This window comes from Rhinolophus sinicus, linkage group LG11, assembly GCF_036562045.2.
Source record: "Rhinolophus sinicus isolate RSC01 linkage group LG11, ASM3656204v1, whole genome shotgun sequence".
Taxonomy (NCBI): Eukaryota; Metazoa; Chordata; class Mammalia; order Chiroptera; family Rhinolophidae; genus Rhinolophus; species Rhinolophus sinicus.
The window spans coordinates 21,542,303-21,569,442 of record NC_133760.1 but is presented as its reverse complement, the minus strand read 5'-3'; the positions used below and the strand labels follow the sequence as shown (position 1 = coordinate 21,569,442).

General features: G+C 44.0%; 1 protein-coding gene across 1 annotated transcript in view; it reads left to right on the top strand.

The window, feature by feature from the left end:
* The window catches only part of CDH13 (cadherin 13), a 984,505-nt gene that overhangs the window by 493,626 nt on the left and 463,739 nt on the right, over positions 1-27,140 (top strand). Inside the window, exon 5 of the mRNA XM_019743731.2 lies at positions 20,154-20,306. Coding sequence (XP_019599290.2) covers positions 20,154-20,306 — 153 coding nt within the window. The remainder of the gene's footprint in view (positions 1-20,153; positions 20,307-27,140) is intronic.

Sequence of the window (27,140 nt, the reverse complement as noted above, 5' to 3'; positions counted from 1 at the left end):
ACCAGGCAACTTACCTGGCCATTTCTCAGTCTGCTTATTTTGGTCACCGAAATAGCAGGTTCGGGGTAGGAATGTTCTTATTCGGTTTATCTCTTAGCAAGTTATCGATCTGGTTGCCTAATGTAGTGATTCAGGGCAAAGGCCCAATGGGCAGAAAGACTTAAACAATCCTCAGGGAAGGTTTCTTAACCTGAGCCTCAGGGGTTTATGCCTGTAAGAGGGAGGTAAGAGTCTACCTCCTAAAGTTCTGCGGAGGGTCACCAGAGATCATGTATTGTAAGTGTTTAGCACCACTGGGCCATAGCTTGTAAGACGTCACAAGCGTTTGCATTTCATCTAGGCTGCTGCTGACACACACCTGTGGAAGTTGGGTCAAAATTCTGAACTGCTCTGAGACTGTTTCCCAATTCTGTAAAATGGGGGCAATAAAGCCAAGCTATCTTGTCCAGTGTATTTCGTGACAGCGTGAGACAGAAAAGCGTATGGGATGAATGTGATGGTCAAAGGGATGGAAAGGCACCTAAAGCACTGAGGCCCCACCAGTCAGCACTGACTCCTCGGTCACTGTTGTATTATTCACAGCACCTGGCACAGTTCCTGACTCTGCAGTACATGCCCAGGTGAAATCCTTCCTCTTGCTCCCAACCTCTTGGAAATACAGGCATACCGCCTTTCATTACGTTCCACAGGTGTTGCGTTGTTTTACAAATTGAAGGCAAGACCTTCTGCGGGCAAAGTGATTACGTCTGTCGCTTTCTCCCCAAACTTGCTGTATTGCGGTTGCGCAGAACCTAACCCACAGAACGTCTGCGGTGCGCGTGTACTTTGTAAGTACAGCCACTTCTTCTGTATCCACAGCGTTCCTCCTTCCTGCGTGTGCACTCACAATATCCAACAGGTAACCACTGGGTGTCAATTCCATGTGGGGACCGGGCGGTGGCTTCAGCTCTGCAGAGAATAGGGGGGAATGGAGAATACAGGGGGGCTGCTTCTTCGAGCTGTGCAGGTAGTGGCCTTTGGAAGAAATGCTCCGAATGATCCCGGTGCTTTTTCAATGTGTCTGGATATTGTCACAAGATAAAATATTGTTTATGGTGCTTTGTGTGATTCCCATCCCTCTCGCCTCATAAAAATGACGTCATGCTCTACGACAGGTCATTTCCCCAGAGTTGGATCCCACAGAGAAACGTAAACGAGGGCCCCTGCAGGCTCAGAGGTGCTGTGGTTAATCGCATGGACGTAGATTTGGCCGCTCCACGTTGCCGCATCTAAAACGGAGCTTGAAACGTGTGACTGAGTGGGATTTGCATGGGATGTTACCCAAGCCTTCCCCAAGGCTGTGAATGCCTGGCGCTTGAGGGGAGTTTAGTCTGTGGGTGGCTCGAAATGTGTACACAAGTGCACGTTGCCCAAAAACGTGCCCAGGAAGTGTGGACAGCATATGAGAACTGTATTAAACACAGAGGGAGCAATACATCTAAAAGGCGAAGGTCTGATTTTCTCTGCAGAGTTTGAGTGGTACATGTGGCTACACCTAAAAAGCACAGAAACCGTGTCTCTTGAAGGGAAGAAAGGAAGGGACTATGTACCAGCGTACCTTGTTTTAGTATTGCGCTTTGCTTTATTGCACTCCACAGGTGTTGCTTTTTTTTTAACAAATTGAAGGCAAGAGCCTCCAAGAGCAGAGAGATTACAAGTCTCTTTCTTACGGTGGTTGGGAACCAAGCCCGCAGTATCTCCAGGTATGCCTGCAGTTGGGCTTTGTAGTGGGAGATTTGACCAAAATGGAGGCTTCTATGGGGGGGTACAAGTGGAATCTGGGTGTCAGAGGGCACATACCTCGCCTCCCGGCTCACCTGGTGAGTGCAAATGCTTCTGCCCTGATGGGCAACAGTGTGAATTGGAGGATTGTCAGCATCCAGGGACATGGGGAAGCGAGGCTCTGAGGGAAAAGTGCCAGGGTATCTGTGATCGTAGCTACCTTGCTAACAGATATTGAGCCATCCAGGTGTCAGCTCTTCACCTTCATTATCTCTTGTAATCTTCAAAGGCAGCCTCCAGGTGGGTTTTCCCATTTTATAGTGGAGGGTTAGAGCGATTTCATAGCGTGTTCTCTGACAAACAGATAATTAAATATTGGAGCAAGAACTTGAACCCCTAGCTCTGCATGCCAGCCAGAGTGCTCAGAACCCGGCCCCCTGGGCCCAGGACAGGGATTGTGTATATTTCCTTCTCTCCATCGGGACAGGGAGCTGTATTCTTTCAGAGAAGATCGGGGTTCTCTGCAGGTCGGAAGAGCAGGAGACTACTACGTCCCCAGTGGAAGCAGGCAGGGTCTCCCTGAGGCCCTTTCCCACAATCTCTGAATTCCATTCATTTGTGCAAGAGTGAAGTTCAAAAGCAGAGCGCTTAAGGGCACCGATCTTCATCACTCCATTGATTTAGAGCTGCATCTGCCTTTCTACTAGCTCACATCACTGGCCCCTTTTCTGTCTTCGTCTGCTTCTTCACCAAGGAGTGGTAGAAAAAAGAACTCACCCTGGCATCTGCCCAGCCTAGTTTTGATTGACAGCTCTTCTTGGAAAATTCACTCCAGCTATTTAGTGTTCCACTTCCTCCTCTGTGAAATGGAGCTAACAGTGCCTCTTCAGATTATGAAAATTAGCATGAAGTTATAAGAGAAGCCCCCAGTAAGTTGCCTGGCCCAAAGCAGACACTTAACTAGTAATATCAGCTTCTCCTTCCTCCTTGTGCTTGCCCCCACACGCAGGGAAGGAAGAATCAAATATTTCATTTAGAAAAGCTGCTATTTACACAAGGGATTTTCCCCCCCTGCACCCCAGTGTTTATAGTTTGAGTGATTTTTCCACCTTACAATCTTCAAGGGCACCTGATTCCAACATCTGAGAGTAAGGAAACGGGTTTTTCTAAATCACATCATGTGAGTGTGGCCCACGGGTGTCCTTGGGCTTTCCTTTCTTCTGGCCGTAGCCCATTCTGGCCAGACGTAAGGACTTAAGTGTACCCTGGCATGGCCCCAAGGGTCACCTGTGTCCTGAGTCCTCAGAAGGAGAACCTCAGCTTTTAGGATTCAGATTGGAAGGATGCTTGCTGTTAGCAGAGCAAATCCATCATGGTTTTAAAAGCGAAATGACTGCCTAGGAAGAAAACCACATTGTTCTCTTGTCTCTGTGTGGAAGCTCTACTTCCACCAGAGAAAAAGGAGAAAACCCAATTAAGAAAGCTAGTAACATAGATGGAACCCCCAAGCTGTCATCGGTTATATCACCAGGCAGTGATTTCTCACCTCCCATTCCGCACCATCTCCCATAACAGCCATGTTCACGGTCAAACAATAAGGAGATAGGTTAGGCTGATCAGTTTGACCCTTTCCATTTCTTGGGGAAAAAGAAAATGACTTAACTAAATCATTTTTCTTGAAGATGAAAAGAGATTTTAAAAAACATTTTAGTAGCAAATAGCTGTCCTAAAGTAGGTGAAATAGGAATTGATTTTACTTACTTGCCTTCACTGGCTTGTTGAGAGGATTACTTGCGAGGATGTGACAACACGTATGGCAGGTCGGGCCAGGTGGGGATTATAACCATCACCATTTTGAGAGGCATGGTTGCTACCTGATTGGCCATTCCTATGGTTTCCCTTTTCTTCATTAATGAGCATCTTTCCTATTTTGACATTCAAAGCATAACACAATGAAAATTGAAAGCTAATAATATTTTTCACACACAAATAGATATAAGAAAGAATATCCAATTCGAAATAATTATAAGAATAGCCCTCCTTTTTATTTAACCACACTTCCGGGAAATCTGTCCTAGGGAAATAATCCAAAATGCAGCATTTTTTTATTTTTTCCTGGCAAGATGTTCTTGGTAGATTTATTCACATTATTCACAATTGAAAAGGCTAAAGGTCCATTGTTATTGAAATGGTTGTTAAGTGATAGTATTTCTAAGAATATTGGGTAGTCATTAAAAAAGAGTTAGTAATAACAGGGAAAATGCTCATGTTATAATATGTTTTAAAAAATAATGTAAAGATGTTTATGCTTTAATGTATTTCTTATCAAAATCTCAGCGAGGTTTCCTGTAGGCCTAGACAAGTGTATTCTAAAATTTATGTGGAAAGGCACAAGCCCTAGGAGAGCTTAATAATCTTGAAAAAGAGGCATAAAGTGGGAGGAATCACTGTACCCGATGGTAAGACTGTATAGCTGTTTAATCAAGACAGTGTCGTACAGCAGAGTAAAACACACATAGATCCATGGAACACAATAGAGAACCCAGAAATAGACCCACACAAATAATGCCCAAGCAATTCTCAATAGTGGGGCAAGAGCAATTCAGGGGGAAGAAGCTAGCTTTCTCAGCAAACGGGGCTGGAGCAACTGGACATCCGTAGTTAAATAATGAACCTCAACTTACACCTCAGGCCTTACCCTAAGGTTAACTCAAAATGGATCATGGATGTAAATGTAAAACTGAAACGTTTAGGAAAATTGGGAGAAAATCTTAAGGACTTAGGGCTACACAAAGAGTTCTCCGACTTGACAAAAAAAACCCATGATCTCTAAAAAGAAAACTTGATAATTGAACCTTATCAAAATTTAAAACGTCTTGTCTAGGAAAAGCTCTATTAAGAGGACAGAAAAAGCAAGCTACAAACTAGGAAAACATATTTACAAACCATAAGCCTAACAAAGGATTAGTATGTAGACAATATGAAGAACTCTCGAAATTCAACAACAAAAGTCCCTAATCAACCTAATTAGAAAATGGAGCAAAAGACATGAACAGCCATTTGACCAAAGAGGAGATACAGATAGCAAATAAACACATGAAAAGATGTTCAACCTCGTTAGCCATGAAGGCCGTGCAAATTAAAACCACGGAGAGCTATCAGTACACATCTATTAGAATGGTTAAAATAGAAAAAATAGGAACTAGAGCAAATGCGCGTGCAGGTGTGGGAAGCTGGATCCCTCAGCCATTGCTGGAGGGAATATAAACTGGTCCAGTTTTTCATTTTCTTATAAAACTGAACATGCAGTGACCATAGGACACAACAGTTACACTCCTGGACATTTATCCCAGAGAAATGAAAACTGTGTTTACACAAAAACCTGTACACATATGTTCATGGCGTCTTTATTGATAAGTGCCAGAAACTGAAAATAACCCAGATGTCGTTGAATAGGTAAATGGTTAAGCAAACTGTGGTACATCCATCCCGTGGAATACTGCTCAGTGATAACATGTATGAATTATTGGTACACAACCATCTCCAGGGAACTATACTGAGTGGGAAAAAAAAAAACTAATTCCAAAGTTACGTACTTTATGATTTCATTTATGTGGCATTTTCTAAATGACAGAATTATGGGAAGGAAAAGCATATAAGCGGTTTGCCAGGGATAAGGGGGAGAAGTGATATATGGAAGAGTGTGTGGCTGTAAATGGCATCGGGGGTCCTAGTAGTGATGGAACGGTATGGTAGCTTAGTAGTGGTGATGGATACACAAACCTACACATGTGCCAAAGTTGCATAGAATTTAATACACACACACACGCACACACACACAAGTACACACAAACTGGGGAAATCTGCATAGGATCAATAGATGAATCAATATCAATACCCCAACTGTGTTACTGTACTGTATTGGATGAAATGGTACCATTGGGGAAAACTGGATAAACAGTAATTCTTGCAACAGTATGTTAATCTTCCAATTATCTCAAAATAAAAAATTTAATTGAAAATATACTTATGCAGCTGCAAGCATTTAAAAGACTGGAAGGGAGTCGTTGATGTGTTAAAATAGTTGTAACTATCAAGTGGGACATTGAATATCTTGTTTTCCTATTTTTGATTTGTCCTCCAGAATTTTCCTAGTCCACATGCATTAGTTTTGTAAAGGGTGGCGGGGGAGGCGGGGGGACTGATTTTTTTATTATTAAAAAGAAGAGGTTCACTGCTAAGTATGACAATTTATAGTACTATTTACAGTTTACTTGGAATCAGTCTCCCTATTCCTCCCCCAACCCTTGAAGTGTAAAGAAAGAACAAGCACAGGTACACACATGACATACACATACACACATGGACAAACACGGACACACAAAATTATGATCTGCTCAAGAAGAAGCAGGTTGGGACTCAACGTTCAAAGTTGAACATCTACAGTTTGCAGCTAAAGAAATAATAAATGGTTGTTAGTCTCATGGGCGTTTGACCTGCCCCCACGTCTGTGAACCTGGCTGTCCTACTGTGGCTTCTGTTCAGGATTCACAGCCCAAAGTCTAGTGAGGAGGTACGAGGTGCATCTTGATGGATAATAAAAGAGTAAAGACTCAGACCAAGAAAATAATGAGAAAGGGACTATTTGGCCACCTATTTGGCCCTCTTCACCCACTGTATGGCCCCCATCCTTTGTGGCAGACGTAATTCAAAGAACCCAGAGCAAGTGATTGTAGTAATCAAATAAATTCATAGTAGGGAAACAGGGCTCAGGAGCCTATGAAAGATTCAACTTCTGCTTCCCCTTAGGAGAGGCAGCCAACCAGTATTAATATTTTAGAAATACTAGAAGGTAGGAGAGGGCCCATCATTCATCACCAGCACCTCCATGGTACTAAAATTAAATAATGGATTTTTTTAAAGACAGAATTGCTAGAGTTGTGGAACTGTAAAAAAATATTCCTCTCTGAGGGATGTTGCATTTTTTGCTTTTATCTTTTCTTCCCCTCTTGAGAACATTTTGATTTACTTCTGTGATAAGCTTATAACAACTAAGGAACTTGGGAGGTGGGATGAGCTAGGCTGGGAAGGAGGGGGTTGACGGCAGCTGACAAATGAGCCTGGGTAAATTCGGTTGGCGTCAAGTCAGGAAGCACCAGGACTGTGCGTGCATTTATTTCCCACCGTGTAACATGTATATCGGCACATATGGGCCCTGGGCCAGTAAGCGTGAGCATCCGCTGAGCTGCGTGGGCTTGGAGTCTGAGCAGCCTCGCGTGTTCAGCAGCAGCCCTGCAAAGAAGACCCAACTATCTTGTTCATAATCCAATCAAAGCCTTGTAACGACAGCCCAGCTCCTTGAGGAGGTGTTGGGGTGAGTGGTGAGGAATTGAGCAGCTGGAGTTTGGCATGAGACCAGCATCCAGAGTTCTGGATTGATTCAGCGGGTCTCAGAGGTTCCTGTGCCTGGCCCTACCCCCGAACTAGCTGTGTAAACCAGTTGGACAAATGACTTCACCTTACTGAGTCACACATTTCCCATCTTGGAAATAGAAATAATAGTAAATACCTGGTAAAATGCACTTAAAGCTTTAGCACGGTAGCTGACGTTTATGACACCTCAGCAAAAACAATTATTACCTAGGAGGCAACTTGAAGGTTTTTAAAACTCCTCTTAATTTTAAAATTACTCTTCCTGATATTGACATGTTGCTGTGCTTAGGTGTACTCAGATACTTGTTAGCATTTATTGAGTGCCTGCTGTGTGCCAGCCACAGGACACTGTACTCCAGGAACTCAGGAGCTCAGGTCTGTTATCCTCATTTAACCAAAGAGGGAACTGACACTCGTCTGAGTGAAAAGATTTGCTCAAGGTCAAAAATCAAGGACATACTAGAGCAAGCTTACAAACTAACCTAGAAACCATTTTCTAAACCATTGCACTGCAGGAGCAGAAATGATAGATGTTGCTCAGCACCTAGAGAAATGGAGGTACCGGGAATGAAAGAATCCTTGCCCCGGCAATGGGTAGAAGAACTGGGTTTAAACAGAGATCTCTGGACAGTACCTCATTCCTCACCTGCTCCACACAGTGCTGATCCACACACATCCAGGGCTGCTCCACGCTTCAGACTTAAGGAATCATAGCAGCTGGGAGTGAGAAACCCCCTCAGTGTATCTGGCATCGATCGCCTCTACAGCAGCTTAACTAGATGGCGGTGTGAGCCTGGACACCACGGGGGCAGACTTCTCCATCACCAGGCAGCCGTTGCCATCAGCTAAAGCTCTTCAACCTCAGGATGCTTTCCTTCCTTGGAGCTGAAATCTGCTCAGTAACTTGCGTTGATTGGCTTTTCTGAAACAACAAAACTAAGCCAATCTCCTCTTCTGCAGGTCTTTCAGTGATGCCCCCAGCTGTGCCTCCTGCCCCATTTTTCTACATTTCCAATCACTTAAGGGGCTCCACTGTGTTCATCTTAGAAAGAACACATCACCTCGTTTCTTTCTCAAATGTGTGCTTCCTCCTAGGTTCCTACCTCCCGTGGCCTCCACCCGTCCCCATATCCCTGGGATAGAATGCACCACACATGATCTCTTCAGGAGTAATTACCCACAAGGCAGTTATAGGGAAGTTGCGTTTACCCGTGGCTCTTTTAGAGGATTCATCATCGTGACCAAAGGAACTTGAAGACCGTTCATATCCTCCACCAAGATCCTTCCATCTATCGTGCATCTTCTGAAATGCTTTGCCAAAGCCTTTATCGAATCAGTTTGTATGATCCTCCCTTGTTGGGTCTCCCTCAGAAAAGCCATCGTTTAGGCAGCCATAAGCTTCAGAGCAGGAAAGATGTTTACCCAGGTTGATCCATTGCATCCATGGGCTTGTTAATTTCCAAGGAGCATGCTGCTGATTCTTAAAAATGGGTGTCTCTGCGGGATCATTTAATTAGGAGGATCACTCACAATGAATGTACTGGAAGGCTCCCAGAGCATGTCTCAGCACCCAAGCCCAAGAAGCAGCACTGGTTCTTACCAGAAATTGATAAGCCACTTTAAAACCAAAGTAGCTGTGCATGTTCATTGATTTATGCATTCATTTTCTTTCCTTTCTGATTATATGGCCTCTCATTTCAGCTTGTCTGTACGTAGCTTCTTTATTTATTGTGAAATATTTGAGTGTCTACTGTACACCATGCACTGTTCACAGCAATGAACAAAACAAATGTGTCTGCTCACCTGGGGCATATATTTTAATGGGAAATAGAGATAACAAACAGAGGACTATGTCAGGTGATAATGGGTTCTGTGAAGAAAAACAAAACAGGGTAATGGGCGTAGAGGATGACGGTGGAAGGAAACCACTATTCTTCTTTACTAAGGTGGTCAGGGAGGTCCTCTCCAAGGAGAGGAATATAATTAGAGAACTGAGGGGCAAGGAAGGAGTGAGCCATACAGACAGCCATTTGGTAATATCCTGGGGTATTAAAGCCAGTGACCAGACAGCATTGGGAAAGGTGACTGATATTTTGGTGAAAGAGTTTAATTTGGAGACCAAGACTGAGGCATGAGATTAATGCTAGAAAGGATAATTTACCAGTTACAAAGTGGTAATACTGTACTTGAGCCTGAACCAGCTTCATGTACGCATAAGGATTCATTACTTTCTCTTTCAGTTTTCCCAGTAGATTATTTTCTTTATCAAGGTCCACACTCATGGCCCAAAAGGTCTCCACAAACTGTTAGACTCGGCTTTGAAGCTGACAAGACTTTAAGGGTCCACAGCGCTCAGCTAACTTGACTCTGTCTCTCCCTGTTGCAATCCGAGGCTTGCCAAAGAAATGATCTGATTGGCCAGGCTCAGCTTTCGAATGGGAGCCTCTGGGTCAGAAGAAGGTAACCCAAGGGCTGAAACAGGGGTAGGCCTAAGCATGGTACTTTGGGTGCAATGGCAGCCAAACAGGATGGGGTGATGTGTGTGCACACAGCAACAGTTGAGGCTGAAGACAGGCAGGGAACAAGTTCTAGGGTGCTTTGAATGCATTACTGAGGGAGCCTGAATTTCCCCTGAGAGTGGTGGTGTGGGGAGTGCTTGAGAGATTTGAATCAGGTGTGGTCCAGTTGTGAGGGACAGTAGCTGCTTCCAGGAATGAGGAACCTCAAAGCCACGCACGGGTCTTTCTTACTGAGGTACATCCAAGGCAGAATAAAATGTCAGGCTTTTGACGGAAAATGATTGTAATTTTATTTATGTTTAACACTGCTTGTGTTTCCAAGTGTCAGATTTAACATTAAAATTTGTCCTGAATTATAAGAATAATAAGAATGAGCATTGAAACTCTCAGTGAAAGGGCAGCCAACATGCATTTCCAGGGAGAAATTGTTCAATTGTTCGTGTTTATTACTTCCAAATGGGAATAGCTCCAGGTTCATAATGCTGATTTTGTTACATTGCTTTCTCTGAACTGTGGTTCAGATGAGTGCATAAATATTTGGCTTAATATTTCTTTGGGAACCATAAAAAGCTGAACCGACGGAAGGCAGAAGAGCAGAGCGATGGCAGGGGAGGAAAGTTTGGCAAGTTAGTAAGAGATTAAGTGTGTGTGTTTCAACAGTGCCCGAGGGCACGATTAATTTATTATTCTCTTAGACAGCAGAATGCATGTGGAAACCTCCAAATTATGCTATTACTATGTCCAAGCTTAGAAGATTTGAGAAGGTAAAGATGTTCCTGCCTGGCATTTAATGCACAGAGGAAGTAAGTGGCCCATTGGATGCACAGAGCTCTAGAAATTGAGACTTGGAAGTCCCCGATCTTGGCTCTGCTGCTGGCATAGGCCTGAGATGAACATCTCTTCTCCAGTCTTCCTGGACTAGGCATGTCACTAGGAGACCAGACCGGGAGCGCTTTCAACAGTGCCCAGTTTTGATGCTTTGTTGCTTCTACTCCTAGGGCACTGCTACTCCACCCAGCACAAGTCCACCCATTGGCCATACAGAACAGAGGTTAAAGCAATGGGCTCTGGACACTGGGATTCAAACCCAAAGTCATTATCTAGCTGACTTTGGCAAGGTTTGTGGGACTCAGTTTCTTCCCCTGCAAAGTAGAGATTGATATCAGTATCTACCCCATAGAGTTGTAAGAATTAAATGAACTAATGTATGTAAAATGCTGAGAATAGTGTGTGGTACAGAGTTAGTGTTCAAAAGATGGTAGCTTCTGCCATCACTATCATCACCACCACCACCACCACCACCACCACCACCACCATCACCACCATCATCATCATCACCATCACCACCATCATCATCACCATCACCACCCCCACCATCACCACCACCACCACCCCCACCATCACCACCACCACCACCACCACCACCACCATCATCATCACCATCACCACCATCATCATCACCATCACCACCCCCACCATCACCACCCCCACCATCACCACCACCACCATCACCACCACTATCATCACCACCATCATCATCATCATCACTATCATCACCATCACCACCATCATTACCACCACCATCACCACCACCACCATCACCACCACCACTACCACCATCACCACCACCACCATCATCATCACCATCTAATAATCATAACAAGAAGAATCGCCTTACATTACTAAGCATGCTTATGTACTTCAGCATTTCATATCTCTCAGATCATTTACCCACCATAATCCTTTTGGGAATAGGCATTATTGCCCCTGTTTTTCAGAGGATGGGAATGAAGCTCAGAGAGGCCACCTGACGCCCAGTAAGTCCACCTTCTTTGTGATTTCTGAGCTACAAACCCTGTTCTCCTAAGCACTCTGTGCGTTAGTCAGGATAGGTTGGTGATAAGCAACTCCAACTTTCAGTTGATCGAAGCAACAAAGGTTTCATTAAGCTCCATGTCCATTGAGGGTTAGGTGGGGCCTCTGCTCATCGTCATCGTTCGTAGTGAGGCTTGTCGCTTTCACTCACACTTCATTGGCTGAAAGAAATCTTATGGCCATAACCAAGTTCAAATAGCCCAAGAAGTATAGTTCTATGTGCCCAGAAATAGAGGAGCCAAAGTAATTAGGGGAGCCTCAATGACTACTCCCTGCTGCCATAAATCTGATTCCTGAATAGAAGAGACAGCAGGTATAGAAGATCTAAAGTTTTCACTAGGGATTTCAGGAATCATCTTGATTTTTGGTCAAACAACCAGAGGCAAAGTCAAGGGACCCAATTAACAGAAGAGTTAAATTTACAGCCTACATTAATAAATCAGAAAGTCAGGAAGTGACACATAATGATCCCCAGTTATTCTCTTAGACAATGAGGGGATGCAAAAGTATGATACTCATGAGCAATGAATGGACTTTGGGCGCAGACAAGTAAAACACAATGACTGAATGACCCAAAGATGGCTGCCTCTTTCTCTAATTTGCTGTAGTATTTTTCAGCACATCTCTTGTGTAATGTAGACTTCATAGAGTATTGAACTGTGAGCCATTGAGGACCGTGAGTACTCTGGAACTCACAAATTGTCAACAACTATTTTAAATGGAGGAAAAGAACGTGGAGGCAGACAATGGGTTAGGGGAAATTTTGTTCACGAGGGAAACACTGTATTAAAAGTCATGAGAGAGAAACTGGCCAACAGGAGGAGTGAATGGTGGTATCATTTTGGTATATATTACTAACAAACATAAACTGAGCTCCTTCTATAAGAAGAGCATTGTGCCATTTATATATTTAAATATGTGGACTCATGCAATATTTGTCCTTTTGGGACTGGCATATTTCACTTAGCATAATATCCTTATGGTTAATTCATATGGTAACATGTCAGAATGTCTCTCGTTTTTAAGGCTAAATAAGTATCTCATCATATGGCTATACCACATTTTTGTTTATCCATTCATCCATCATTGGACACGTGGGTTGCCTCCACCTTTGAGCTGTTGTGAATAATGCTACAGACTATCCACTCTTTCTCTGTGTCAAAGGATCATTTAGTAAAGATGATATTGCACTTGACCACTAATAAGTTTAAAAAAAACACACCTCAAAAGTAGAAATTTCATAAGCCACATTATTACTCATATATGATAAATTGGAAATAAACAACTAAAACACTGTAAATACTCGGAAATTAAGAAATACTCTTGTAAAAAGAAATCCTACGGCCTAGAGAAAATAACCCCTAAAATGATAAACTGTAAGAAAATAAAGCAAAAACAAAACAAAACAAAAAACCCACCAATTTACATTGAATCCTATGGAATTCACCTGAAGCTGTGCTTTGGCGTAATCTTAAATTTGTCTTTGTTATAAAAGAAGAAAAACAAAGCTGGTGCAATGATACTGCTAATAGATGAAAGATAAGGATGGTGGATTCAGATATCCATTACTGGAGTTTGATTTTCCTTCCCAAGTGCATCATCCTGCCCTTAACCTTAGTAACCTCCGTGCGACAATGGAAACCCTTTGCATTGGGTGGTGAACACAGCCAGCCCTAGGCTGGTAAGCAAACCACTGGTCTATACGGCGGCTCTCTTGCTATTGCCCTCCTTCAGCTGATTGCCAGAGCGTTGGTTCAGTGTTTCTACACCAGGGTATTGGGACTCGGCACTGGGTTTTCCTGTTTCCCTTGTTAATTTATGATCTAGCAGTTGAAAGTAGTTTGACCAGCATGAGGGTATAAGGACATGTTCTAATAGCTGCCCAAACTGCTGAATGGCTAAATGTGTTCAAGTTCAAAGGCATGCCAAGGACTAAATCGCAGCTGAGAATTAATTAATGCCTACAGATCACCTTAGAGAACCAATCCAATGATAAAACAAACGCCTTCTGATAACTACGGGTGAAAGCAATAAGTGGTGTTTTTTTTCCTATTTAACATGGTGTAGAAAATATCTTCTAAATTAGCATGTACATCAATCTCAATAATTACTCTTACATGTTTAAAAAAAAGGCTTTTTATTGTATAAGTAAGTAATATAGGCTCATTTTATAAAACCACAAACATTCTAAGGGTGAAGGAAAAAAACCTCCGCTACCTCCATCCCCCAAAGACCTGTATTGTTCACATGTGATATATTCCTGTTGGTAACTGTGGGGAGAGAGGTCTAATTATTTTCAGGTTTTTCATTCTTTGGATTATATTGTGTATACTCGTAGATGTATAGTGTTCTATCCTTTGAGAGTAAGTTTCTCCTGATTTTCTAAATAAGGGAGAATTAGTGGCATCAATTTAGCTGGGTGTGCCTGGGAAGAAGTGCTAGGGAATTTGTGTGGGAGCTCTGCATTGCCCAGTGAGCACAATGGTTATTTATAGGGTCTTCACACAAGGGGGACCCTTTGCAGGTTATGAGGATGGGGAAGATTCTAAGCCCCTTCACAACTCCTAGGCATTACCACTGCCTGGGAAGTTAACTTCAGGGATTTGTAAAAAGAAATAAAAAAGTACTAACGTTGCACAAGTCAAATGACCGCACTTAAAAAGAAAAAGAAAAAATGTTAGTACAATAGACCTTATTTTTCAGTTTAGTTTGTGAGTTTATGAGCATTTTATGATCATATAAAAACATACAAATAAAGTTGCACTTTTCCACTAAAAGCTTTCATCAAGGGACTTCTATATTCCAAATACAGGAAATATTAAAGGGAATAAGAAATACATAGCCCAAGGGACAGTTACCTCGACTAACAAAGAGGCCATCTGCTCTCTGTGCTTTCATAGATCTTGCTGCTAAGCCCAGAGGATGAGGTTGGGTCTCCACAGAGCAGGGCAGAAGAGGACAGGAGAAGCTGCAGTGAGTGAGTAATCTCTGATGCTGAGTCCAGGAAGACAAGAGGGGTCTCCAGCAGACAGGATGGGGGACAGAGTCCAGAGACCTTGGTCCAGAGAAGGTGGGCAAAGTTCAGAAAGCCTGTGTTCGGTTGTAGCAAGAGTCGGAGTTGTAGACACAGGTGGAGACCCATGAAGGAGGGCCTCTGGGATTTTACCCCAGCAGCAATAGGGTGACACTGAAAGGTTTAATTGAGGGACTGTCTCAGTCAGAGCTGAGCTTGCACCTTAGATTGACCATAATCAGGACAGAAGGGAAAAGGAGAGAAATCAGAAACCTGGAGGCCAGTGAGGAGGCTGTTATATTATTCGTTTGCTTATTCGGTAAGCAAATATTTATTGAAAACTTACTGTGTTACACGCACTGTTATAGGAAGTGAAAACAACGCAGTCAGAAATCTCTGGTGGAGACCTGAATTAAGGCTGTTACGGGGGCTCGTCGGAGGGTGGGGCTGGAAGCTCTTGAAGGAATGGTGATCCATAGAACTTGGTGTCTATGTCATTCTGATATACCAAACACATTTTTTACAGGAAAACACAAAACAAAACAAACACTAATGTCAGTATAATTAAGGAATCGTCTGAACCCACAAGAAGACCTCAGAATAGACAATTAAAAACCACACTGACTAAAGGCAATTGTGGAGTTCCGGATTGGACTTTGGATCACAAAAAGGAGAGAAGTAAAAAAAAAAACAACTGGTGAAATCTGAATATATAAAATCTGAGGGCAGCCGGTTAGCTCAGTTGGTTAGAGTGTGGTACTCTTAACAAGGTTGCCGGTTCGATCCCCATATGGGCCAGTGTGAGCTGCGCCCTCCACAACTAGATTGAAACAACTACTCGACTTGGAGCTGATGGGTCCTGGAAAAACTCAAATAAATAAAAGTTTTAAAAAAATAAATAATAAAATAAAATCTGGGGGTTAGTTAGTTAAATAGTCATGAGTCCATGATAATTTTTCAGTTATGACCGACATTCCATGGTTATATAAGATGTTAGGGAAAATTGGATAAAAGTTATATGTTACTCTAGTATCTTGTCACTTGTCAGTGTTTCTATAAATGTAAAATTACCCCCCCCCAATGTTGAGATAGATCTAGATATATCTCCCAACCACATCGAACAGGGGAAAATGTAGAATAATTTATACAGAATGATCCTATTTGAATGTAAAAACATTCAAAATTGCTATCTATTCTATGAGTACATATGTATGTATGTAAATTCATGGAATACCTTGAAAACATATATAACCTGGTATTATTAGTTCCTTGCAGCTGAGAATAGAGGTGGGAACAGGGCTTAGCGAGGGGATGCAAAGGGGCCTTGGCTTGGTCACACTGTGCCACATTCTGTGAGAGTGGACGCAGCCATAACATCCTGTGGAACTTAGGCTCCAGGCCTCGGTATTTTCTGCCCTGCCCTGGATGCAAAGGACATGCCAGAGACACAGCTGGTGTGCTGGCTACCCCCAAAGGGACCTGGGAAGTTGCTTTACCCAGGTATGCCCCAGGACTCCTGTGTGCTATTGACGTGCTCTTCCCAGGGTGTTGGCACCCAGGATCCAAGTTCTTTCTCATCATTAGCTAATTTTTTTCCATGCCAACTCAGAGGATGAAGAAAAAACTCCCACTGTGAAAAGAAACATTGAATTACAAAGAATAATAGGAAAGACCAGCTAATTGTACAGCCCTGCTCTTTGGTATAATGGGTATTAACAGCTGCTGAGAGCAGAGACTTGTGGCAGGATTTGTTCTGGCCAGAAGTACAGTGGATTTCTTACATTCCATGCCATTAAGCAAAAGGACCACAGCCCCGGGGGCCATAGCCATGCAGTAACACCTGGAGAATTTTCAGGAGTTTAATATAGTATAACAAGGGCCACCTGGAAACCCACTTGACTTGCATGGAATAGCTTTGGCATGTGGCGAGGTCCTTGGACTTGTGGCCATTGCCCACCTCCTGTCACCCCAGCTTTGAGAGGCTGAAGTGGGCTGGGGTCCCTCTGAAACCCTACCTAGGGACCAAGAGGTGGTGGGCAATTCCTGAATCTAAATTGAGCCAAGACTTCTGTCTTTTCCCTGGAGAGTAACCTCCACTCCCATGCTTCCCTCTCCAAGGTTCCTCCAAGTTCTGGGATGACTTGGACCCATGTAGAAATGTTGGACTTGGAGATATACCAACTCCGCTTTACTGGCGTCCTAGGAAACAGGTTTTTAAATGAGTTCCTAATAGTGTTACATGTTTAAAATAGGCCTAGGCAGAAGGTAGCAAACAGACCCAGCCTTGTCTCATCAGAAGGTTCCAAATGTGGAAACCCCCGCCAGTTGTGATAAGTGTGGATGGTGCTGAAATCTGTCAGCATCAGTGGTCCTCAAACTTGGGTGTGCATCAGGGGCTTGTTAAAGCACAGACCCCCCAGCCCCACCCCACTGGGTTCTGATTTAGGAGGTTTGGGTGGGGCCCGAAAAATTTGCATTTCTCTCAAGTTCCCAGGTGATATCCGTTCTGGTCCAGGGAACCACATCTTGAGACCTTCATTCTAGGGGGAATGGAGCCCCTCACCTCCTTGTGCTGGTGGCCCCATAAAGCTCACGAGTCTGGGGACACTGCAGGTGGTGTGGCTGTGGGCATTACTTCAGAGTGGACACAGCTCTGAGGACCAGGAGGCAGGTCCAACAGATACATTAAAAGCCAAGCCTTTAAAAACAGAATTATTGAGAAAGAGACAAGCTGAGCAGCACTAACCAGAGATGCTCACCGCAGGAACTTGCTCCTTCCCTGGGGAGTAAGTCGTTTAAATCCAGCAGCCAGCACTAATTAAACAGTCTTCTCTGCAAGGCCCTGCTTCTCTGAGGTCAAGTGGGTCCCACTCTCTAAGAGAGAGCAAAGAAATGACCCAGACCTGACCTTGACAGCAGGAGGAGAATTGCCCCAGGAAAATTGCTGAGCCTAGAATTCAGCTTTCCATGCTGAGTGGCAGGTGGAGAAATGGGGAGGGTGGTGATATTTGCCCCCAAGAGAGCTCTCGGGACCACCTCCTACCATAAATCTACCAGAAGGTCTGGGGTTCTGTACTCCCAACCCTTTCACAACACAGAAGGGTTAAGAAAGGAGAACGGAGCACAGAGCCTTTTCTTGGCAGGTGCTCAGCAGTGGGCCATGTCTGGTAGGTAGTTGGGGCCCATTCTTGGGAAGCAGGACAGCTCCAGAGCTCTTGCAGATTTCCCATGTTCATTTCCTAGTAGATTGTCTTCTAGACTAATATGGTCTTTTGGGGAGGATCTAACTCTTGGGCGTGCTTAGGGAAGCAAGAGGAAGAGGTTTTAAGCCCTGTGGTAGGAAGGGGAGGGGAGTGACAGTAAACATGGAGGCAACAAAGAAGAGAAGCATTTGCTCAGCTGTCCCTTCCCATAGTAGGTGTTTCCAGAACACTTCTTTTCTCAAACCAGAGAGGTTTGTGAACAGGAAATTTGTTCCCTTAGGGTTTTTTATAAAATATTATTATGGCTGAGATGATTTTTAGGCCTGGAGGTACAGCCTTACCCGTTACCAACAACAGCATAATTGTGTTCTGATTACTATTATTATTGCAATGACTTGTGGAACCTCTTCTATGTGCCTAGAACTATATTTTGCACACACAGTCTCATTAACCGCTCACCAACCCTGGGAAATAAATGGTGTTTTTCTCATTTTACAGATGAGGAAATGGAGAGCCAGAGAGGCAAAGTACCATGTCCAAGGTCACACGGTTGATCATTGGCCACGCTAGGACTGGGACATATGTTTGAACAGCGGTGCTCTTCATTAAACAGATATTGGCCTTGGTTTCTGCTATATACTAGGCACTGTGGCAGCTACCGGATTCAGTGGTGCGCCCAGTATGCTGAGGCTGTGGACCTCTGTGGAGCTTCCCAGCGGGGGGGAGTGCGTCAGGGGAAGAATGGCAGTCAGATTAAATCAAGTCAAGCTGTGACTAATAATTCTTTACATCAGAAGTTATCACCTACCTTAGTTTTTGTCTTGTTTTATTAATAGACGATATTTTCTATTAATTTTAAAATGCAGAGGTAATTGGTATTTCATCAAAACTCTCAGTGTGTTTTAATGAAGAATATTTTTAATCGGGAAAAAAACTGCTATATGACACTGTCACGTTCTCACTCAAGGGTCAGTGGCAGAGAAACCTTGTCAGGAGGGTCATGCTGCATTAGGCACCACTGCCACCTGGTGGCTTCCGTTGGAATTGCAGGCTTGGTGGGCACACAAATGGCCCCACAGGAGTGAAGTAGATTCCACTAGAAAGCACATTTCCCGGACTGGCCACTCAAACTCTCCAGACAAGGTTGACTAAGCTCCAATAGGTGCCTGTTCATTTGTAAATTGATTACAGCTGGATCCACATCAGCTTTCTTTTATCTGTGTGTTGCAAATATTTATTGTTTTCCTGACTTTTAAATTATTATAATCAAATTAATGCATGCAGATATCGATGATATAGTGACATTAAATATAGATGAATACTTTGGCAAACTCTAAAACTGATTTGTGCTAATAATAGTTCTCCCTTTAGTTGGACACCTTTGAATGCCATAAAGGAAACAAAAATAATTTGGTTCCTAATTACCTCTCAACCTCACCTCTACTCAAACCACGCTGGTGACAGTTTCTGGAATTTTCAAGCCTCTCCCTCCCCTGCCTGCTGCCTCTTTCTGACCTGTTCCCTCTGCCTGGAAATACCTTCTTCCATTTTTATCTTCTGAATTTATTCTTCAAATGTCAAAGCAAGGCTAATAACCTGTAGGGAATTATCTTAAAGTAAATTCAGAAATGACTGCTCCTTAGCAATGTCTCTAGAGAAATGGAAGTGGACTCTGCATTCCAGCTTCATCTCTTTAATAGCTGTAACCCTGGCCAGCAGGCTTAATCTCTCTGTGTCTCAGTGGTTTCATCTATTAAATATGAATAATAATGTCCCCTGAACCAGCCTTGTTGTGAAGATTTTTTATAAAGTGTGTAAAATGCTTCCTCAGCATCGTGCCTAGTTCCTGGTCGAAACAATGGTGTAGGTGATGCTGTTGATGACGAGATATATGTACATATCTGGAACCTCAATCACTGCCTACCCGGTATAGGATTGTTGAATAAATGGTGTTGCTTTTTCCATTGCCTATTTGGTTTAGCCTTCAGGAAAACACAAAACAAAACATATATATATATACACCCACATACATACACATATATATTTCTTGAGAGTTAAAAATAATATGAGTGTCCAACCTTGAACTTCCTGGAGTTACTTCCCTCCTAGATCCATCACTGTATGTCACCCCAGTGCTGGTAAGCTTCCCCAGCTATCAGCTGCAAAGATTTGCATATTAGGATGAAAGGTGTTAAGCAATGATGCTATTTTTGGTGACATTACTTTCCTCAAGTTCATCTAAACCTTTGTGTTAGCACCTGTGATTAGTGGATTGGTCACTGAGCTATGTTTGTCATGTGTGTTCTCTGTGTGCCAGAGACTTAAATGTCACTCTCTTTCTCCGACCAGGTAGTCGATAGTGACAGACGGGAGGGATCCAAGTTCCGGCTCACTGGAAAGGGAGTGGATCAAGAGCCTAAAGGAATCTTCAGAATCAATGAGAACACGGGTAGTGTGTCTGTGACACGGCCCTTAGACAGAGAAATGATTGCTACTTATCAGGTGAGTACCCTTCAAATGCCCACCCTGCATGCAGAGCTGTGACTTTCAAAGATTGTTGTTGTTTTTTTCCCCCCACTGAGCTCATTATTTCTGTGCTTCATCAAACCCGAGGCTGTACGGCTTTAAGTGTGTCTCTGTGGAAGCTAAGTGGCGTTGAACCCCAGCAGGGCAATAGTGGGGGCCCCTGTGTCATCAGTGGAGCCCCCCAGGCCTGTGTGAGACTTTGGGCACTGGCAAATATAAAGAGGGGTCCGAGGGGGATCTCAGAGGAGGTCAGAACCCTTAAGACAGCTTTGGCTTCCCAGAAACCAGCTTGATAATTAAAAGGAGCAAAAGCTGTAGACATTTGAATGTGATTATTTTAGTTTTAGAAATCTGACCTAAGGAAATAGGGAGAGTTTATACAATGATGTTATAGCGGGACATGACCTTTAAAATGGAATTAATTGCTAAATATTCAGAAATAGGCGTAGTTAAATTAAAACACAATTTTGCAAGGAAGTTTTGTGCACCCATTTAAAATATTTTTGAAGAAGTTGTAGTTTATATGGGACTCAGGATAGCGAATGGAAGCAGATACACAAGCACATGGCATCTTCATTACAGATCAAGTCTCTGCACATATCATGATGGGTGGACGTTTGTGAAGAAACATGATGGAGAAAAAATCAAAGTGTTAATGGTTGTGTTTGGGTGTTATTGATAATTTACTTATTTATTTTACAATGTACTTAAATTAGTTATGTGGAAAATAAAAGGCTATTTGTGACAGGATAGTTTCAGAAATGGATACCCATTCAAGATGCAGAGATCAAAGCAGATACACCCAGATATGGGGGTGAGCAATATATCTCATTAAGCTCAGTCTGACCCCTTCTGTACTACACCCCCAAAACAGTTTTGTGCTCACAGCCTGTTAGGGACCCAAGCCTCCGAGTAGTCTCCTTCTTTGAGCAATGAGATGGAATTGCCCGCAATTGTCAGGAAAAGCCCTCCCTGCGGTACAGTCCACCAAGCTGGAAGCAGGCACTGTGGGAACGAGGCCCAGCCAACACATCTACTTCCTGTTGGCATTGCCCTTGGTGTGTGCATTTCCCTGGATTGGGGTCAGGAGGTGGTGGCAGTCCCTGGCACCAGATTGGGCATCTGTGGTTTTCTTGGTCAAAACCCCACCTAAGAGCATCCCAGTTCCCCCTCAACAACGCCACTGCCCCTGCTCCCAAGCCTATGTTCTTCCTTCTCTGCAGACTGGGGGCTGAGGGACACTGCGTGGAAAAGTCAAGTGCTCTGGCTGGGAAGCGGGTCCTTTGCGTCTAGCCCTCTCGGTCACCATGAGCTGTTGGCCTTGGGAAGACCATGTAAGCACTGGTCCCCAGCCATACAAGGCAAGGAACACTTGCCTACCTACCCAACTGGATGGCTGTGCGTTTCCAGTGCGGAGAAGCGAGTGTGAGGGTGCTGGAGGCATTCAGTGCTGGACAAATACAGGGTAGTGGCATGATGGAAGTTTATAGAATCCCCGTCCGCCATGCTGAGCAGTGTGCTTGAGGGTCCTGGCAGGACGAGTGTGCCAAACCTCCCTCTCAGAAGTTTTGCCAAAAAGCAGATGCTGTGAGCGTCTGCGGGGGGAGAGGCGGTGCCTCATCTGTCAGAGATCACCAAAGGGTGAACGGTGGGTCCTTAGCATACACCCAGAGGGAAATCTGGTTGTTATAGAAAATGTACTTTGGTGCCCTCAGAAATTCCGAATCCACTGGCTTTGACATAACCAGAGGTGAGCTGGCAGGTGTCGGCATCCAGCTGCTGCAGGAAAAGCCAACAGCAGGCCAGGGGTAGACGCGTTCTTTCTTCTCTTCTATGCCTCTTATGGGGACAGCCGTTCATTGTCAGACACAAGGAACCAAGGAGACAGTAAATTTCATAGTTGCATAGCATAGTGATGAAGAATAAGAGCTCTGGGGTAGCCAGTTTCTACTCACGTCTCAGCAGTGTGGTTTCCCGAGCTGTGTTAGCGCAGGCAACCCACTGACCTATCAGGTCATGTGATTCTCATCCATGAAGTAGGGAAAGTGCTGTCACCTCTGAGGACCATACATGATGGAATAAAATTATTTTAGAAAATGTTTAGTATAATGCCCAGCCCCTAGCAGTACATCAGAGTTGCTCTTATTAGTTTTTACCTGACTATTTTTTAATATTTTAGTTACGTTCCCCCAGGTTTTAGCACTAGTTTCCAGCCTTCAACCATGAGAAGGTTGATATCTACCACAGACTTGGGGTTTTTTGTTCTATCCTGACATGAAGCAAACATCATAGCTTTGCTGCCCCTCTTTTAAGTACCAGAGAGAGACTCCTGGATGAAGCAGCGTCTCAAGAACTCCCCGGCGGATTAAGGGGTACAAGATAAACAATAAGTAAGCAGATGTCTTCTTGGGAGTGTTCTGGGAGCCTGGAAATAGGCCGAGCATGAATAAGGGAAAGTGGAAAATGCTGGTTGCCAGGAATGAGAGCTGGTGAGGGAGAGGCTGCAAGATGCCTTTTGGGGATGACCCCATAGGAGGTGTTTGAAGAGCTGAGCAAGAGGTCGGGTGTATCCGCGGCTAATGAATTCATTGTGTCTGTTGTTTGTGGGAGCCAGAAGTGGCTTAGAAATGAAAGTCACCCTTTGGGGAGTCAGAGAGAGACTTCTGGGCACCATATCCAGGGCCAGCCTTGGTGTGAACGTTCTCCTTAGACAGAGGTGCCCTCGAACTCCAAGGACAGTGAGAAATTCCCCTGAGGGAGAGACACCTGGGGGGCAGTCACAAGGGCAGGGAAAAGAACCCGAACACCAACATCCGAGGATTGCTAGGGAGCGAGGAGAAGGTCACGCTCTCCCTTCGGTCAACCAGGTGGCTTGGATGCTGCCACTGATGCCAGTCGACACTTCTTTAAGGAGTTTCTGCATCCTGAAGTATCCTTTTCCTCTGGCCTCCACAAAGCTGAGTGCACGGCGGTCACATGAGACAGCAGGGATTTGATGGCACGCAGGGGACGGTTGAGGCACCAGGAAGGCCCGACCCAGCCCTCGGTTCGCTAACGGAGAACTGCGCTGCAGTACAGGCGTGGCTCCTGGAAGAGGGCTGGCGCCTCTTTCTAATGTTCACAAAGGCATCAGGGGCTAAGGCGAAATGAAAACCACGTATGTTTGTTTTTAATTTAGGCGATTTTATGTTTGTCTAAGCGACATCGAGGTTCTAACAGTGATTAAGAACGAGGGCTCCGGGCTTAGAATATTGCTGTTTGACTCAGTACTACTGCTTATCGAGCTGTGTGATACTGGGCAACCCACTTACCCTCTCTGACCTTGTGACGCTCATCCATAAAGTGGGGATAGCACCAGTACCACTAAGGGCTGTAAAAGATGAAGTTATCAGTTTTTGCTAATCAGTTATTGTAAATCAGCTGGTAAAACAGAGCCTGAGCTATAGCTTGGAGCCTCTCATATTGTCCCTTCGAGCGAAACCATATAAGTATCATAACAGTTAAAAACGTAGTTTTGCATCCTGCCACACTGACTGCCTTCAAATCATGGCTGTTATGGACTAGCTGTGAGGACTAGGGCAGGGCGTCTGCCTCAACTTTCTCATCTGTAAAATGGGAATCACAATACTACTGCTCTCATAGGATTTTCATGGATTGAATGAGTTAATACACGCCAAGCACAGAGAGCCGTGCCAGAAACACAGCATGCACTGTATGATCTTACTACGTGAGTGAGAGGTCAATGATGTATAAAGCAGAGGAAGGTAAATGAAAACGCCAAGGACTCTTAAGCTGCAGTCCATCTCAAGCATGAACTTTCCTCGAGTAATCTTGAGTTCATTTTATAGTTTCATAATGTACTTCATGGTGTATTGATTGATTGGTCCATTCATTCTGTCGACGTATGTTTGATTGAGTACCGACAGGGCGAGGAGGCACCTGCAAAGTGGTGGGGAATATGGTGGGAACCAAGGCACCAGATTCCCTGCTTTCCTGGAGCTTTCATTTTAGTGCCTAGACTTTGTTTCAAAATCAACTGATTTAAATTCCTCGCCAGTGCGTACAGGTGATATGCCGGGAAGCTGTGCCTTGTTGCTTGCGTGGGTTGGTTTGCGTGTGGCATCGAGCCACGCATGTGCAGTGGAGACAGCTGGTGTTTGGTGGGGATCCTGCAGCCTGGGTCTGAGCCACTTTTCACTGGTCTCAGGGGGGTCCGGTTCCCGATGCCACATTTCCCGCTGCCTCTTGCTCTTCTGTTCAGTCTTTGTCCTTTTTTCTTCATGTCCTTGCTGACGAAGGTCACCTATTGCTCCGTATTTGGTTCCCCGATTTCTAGATTCAATGAGTCCTGGGTTACGCTCTAGTTCACACACTTTGGAAACCAGACTGTTGCAGTACTGGTCCATGTAAGTGCCTATTTAGAAATAACTTACTCTCTTCGTAGTCTCGTTAGATCCAGGGTGGTCACGATGGTCCTTGTGGTGGGTAGCAAACCTGCTCTTCTTCAAAGCGCTGAATCCTAAGTCTGCAAGTCCCACATTTCACTTTCCATTGCGTAAGCTTAAAAAGCAGAGAGCATGTGGGTGAATGGGTTTGCTATTATAATCGCTCCAATGTTGCGGTGTATTTTAAAGTTAAACGCTACTCGCGTGCAAGTCCCTGGTATCGTGTCAACATTTCCCAAATCCAAGAAGAAAGCACCCAGAACTAAGCGTAGGGCACTTGTACGATAAGAAATAATCGGGATAAGTTTATCCTTGGGCCCCTGGATGTGTATCATTCCTTAAAGCTACTGCTTATTGAACACGACAAGGCTGACAGTGTGCTAAGCGCTTCCTATACATTCTCTTACTTAATCCGTACACACAACAGCCTTAAGAAGTAGGTGGTAACACCATTTTACAGATAAGCAAATAACTGTTAAAGAACTTTTTTCAAGGTCTCCCAGCTGGTGTGTATTGAATCTGGGATCCATACCCGTTTATCTCTACCTCCAAAGCCCTGCATTTTCAATCACTAAGAAACACTTCGTCCTATTTTACCCCCAACTAGACTCTGATATCTAATCTGCAGATTCCTAGGCCTCTTTCCTAGGACCTCCACTTATTCAAGCTGGGAAGGGGGTTTGACTTGCTGGCTGATCGATTTCTTTTTAAATACCATCCCATCCCTGACCCACGGCCACCTGCCCACTCTCCCTACCCCAGCTCCCAAAAGGGCTTTCCAAGCTTCTGACCCAAAGTGGCACCTGGCAAAATAATTTAGCTCTTGCAGTATTGGAAGCTGACATATTAATGCAAAGCCTCCTGAAATATTACTCATTATTATGCATTTTGCCAGCATTTGAGTGATTTGTGAACTCTTCCTTGGAATACAGTACTGTAAATGATTCATGAATGACCAAGTTTATGAAATTCTATAAAAATATTAGCAGGTGGTAATGATTCCCTCACACTGTGAATATAATCTGTCGGCTGCAAATTTGTCAATATGGGGGGTGCATGAGTGGAGTGGGAGACAGAGTCTGTTAGGCAGCTGAGGGTTGGTGGGGAGGGTTTGGGCTGGACTCAGCAGTGGATGGAAGGTAAAGCAGGAGACAGGGCCATGGCAGTGGGCAGGTGTCACGGGCAAACTTTCACCCTGATCCATTGTCCAAGGTGGGAGATGCGTCAAGAACTGGGAATGGAAAAAGTAGGTGGGACAAGAAAGGAGCACTCGGAAGGAGAGAGAGAGAGAGAGAGAGAGAGAGAGAGAACGAGAGCTAACATTTATTGAGCACCTATTAAATACCCAAGCACTCTCTAGAGTTCTACATACACAAACCTGTGAAATTGCTTTATTATTGTGTCTTTACCTCTGTGTTAGCTGAGGACCAAAGTGGTGCCCAAGTTACATTATTGTTATTAATGCCAGTGTTAACATTTTTTGAACATTTACAATGTGCCAAGGCTCCGTGCTAATGACCTCGATGACGATCTCATTCAGTCTTCATAAAGTGAGCTTAGTATTATTATCACTCTCAATTATAGAGCTGGTACCTGGAACCACATGTGTTCTTGGCCTCAGAATATGAGCAGGATATCATTGTCTCCTTTTGAGTATTTGTTCACATATTTGGGGATATTATTTGCTCTCCTCCAAACCAATGTCTTGGATAAGTTTGGACTTTGTGGTTGTGTTGCCATAAAATTGGAATATATCTGGCAGACAGAGGGTACATTTCTCCTGTGTTTCACTTATGTGGCTCTGCCCCAATTCTTACCCATACATAGCGCCCAGACGATTTGGCAGGAAGTACATCAAGGTGAAAAATGCTGCTGTTATGCAGGAATGTGTGTATCATAATGCTAGTGATTGTAAAACAATTGAGAGATGTGGATGTACCCAGATTAGAGAGTCATTTAGGTGATTAACCTTTTTATAATAATGTCCATGTTCTACATGGACAATGCATGCATTACCTGGATAGAATTGTGCTGACCTTGGTAATATTTGTACTTGGAATGCTCCCAAGGCCCTCGATTATAGGGACCAGCTACATCCTTCTTCGTCCTCCAGCATGGTCTCCCCTAGGGCCATCTTTCTTAGTCAGGATTCTTGGTGGTAGTCAACAAAATCCTCTCCAACTAATATACAAAATTAGGTGTTTACTAAAGGTCACAGAGAGCTTATAGGACTCAGTCATCTGGCTCAATCATCTGGCTCAATCATCTGGCTCCCATGTGACACAACCAGAAACGGTGGTGCTACAGGAAATACCCAGCTGTATATGATACTGTTCTAGTGCAGGGTTCTCAGTCTCAGCATTAT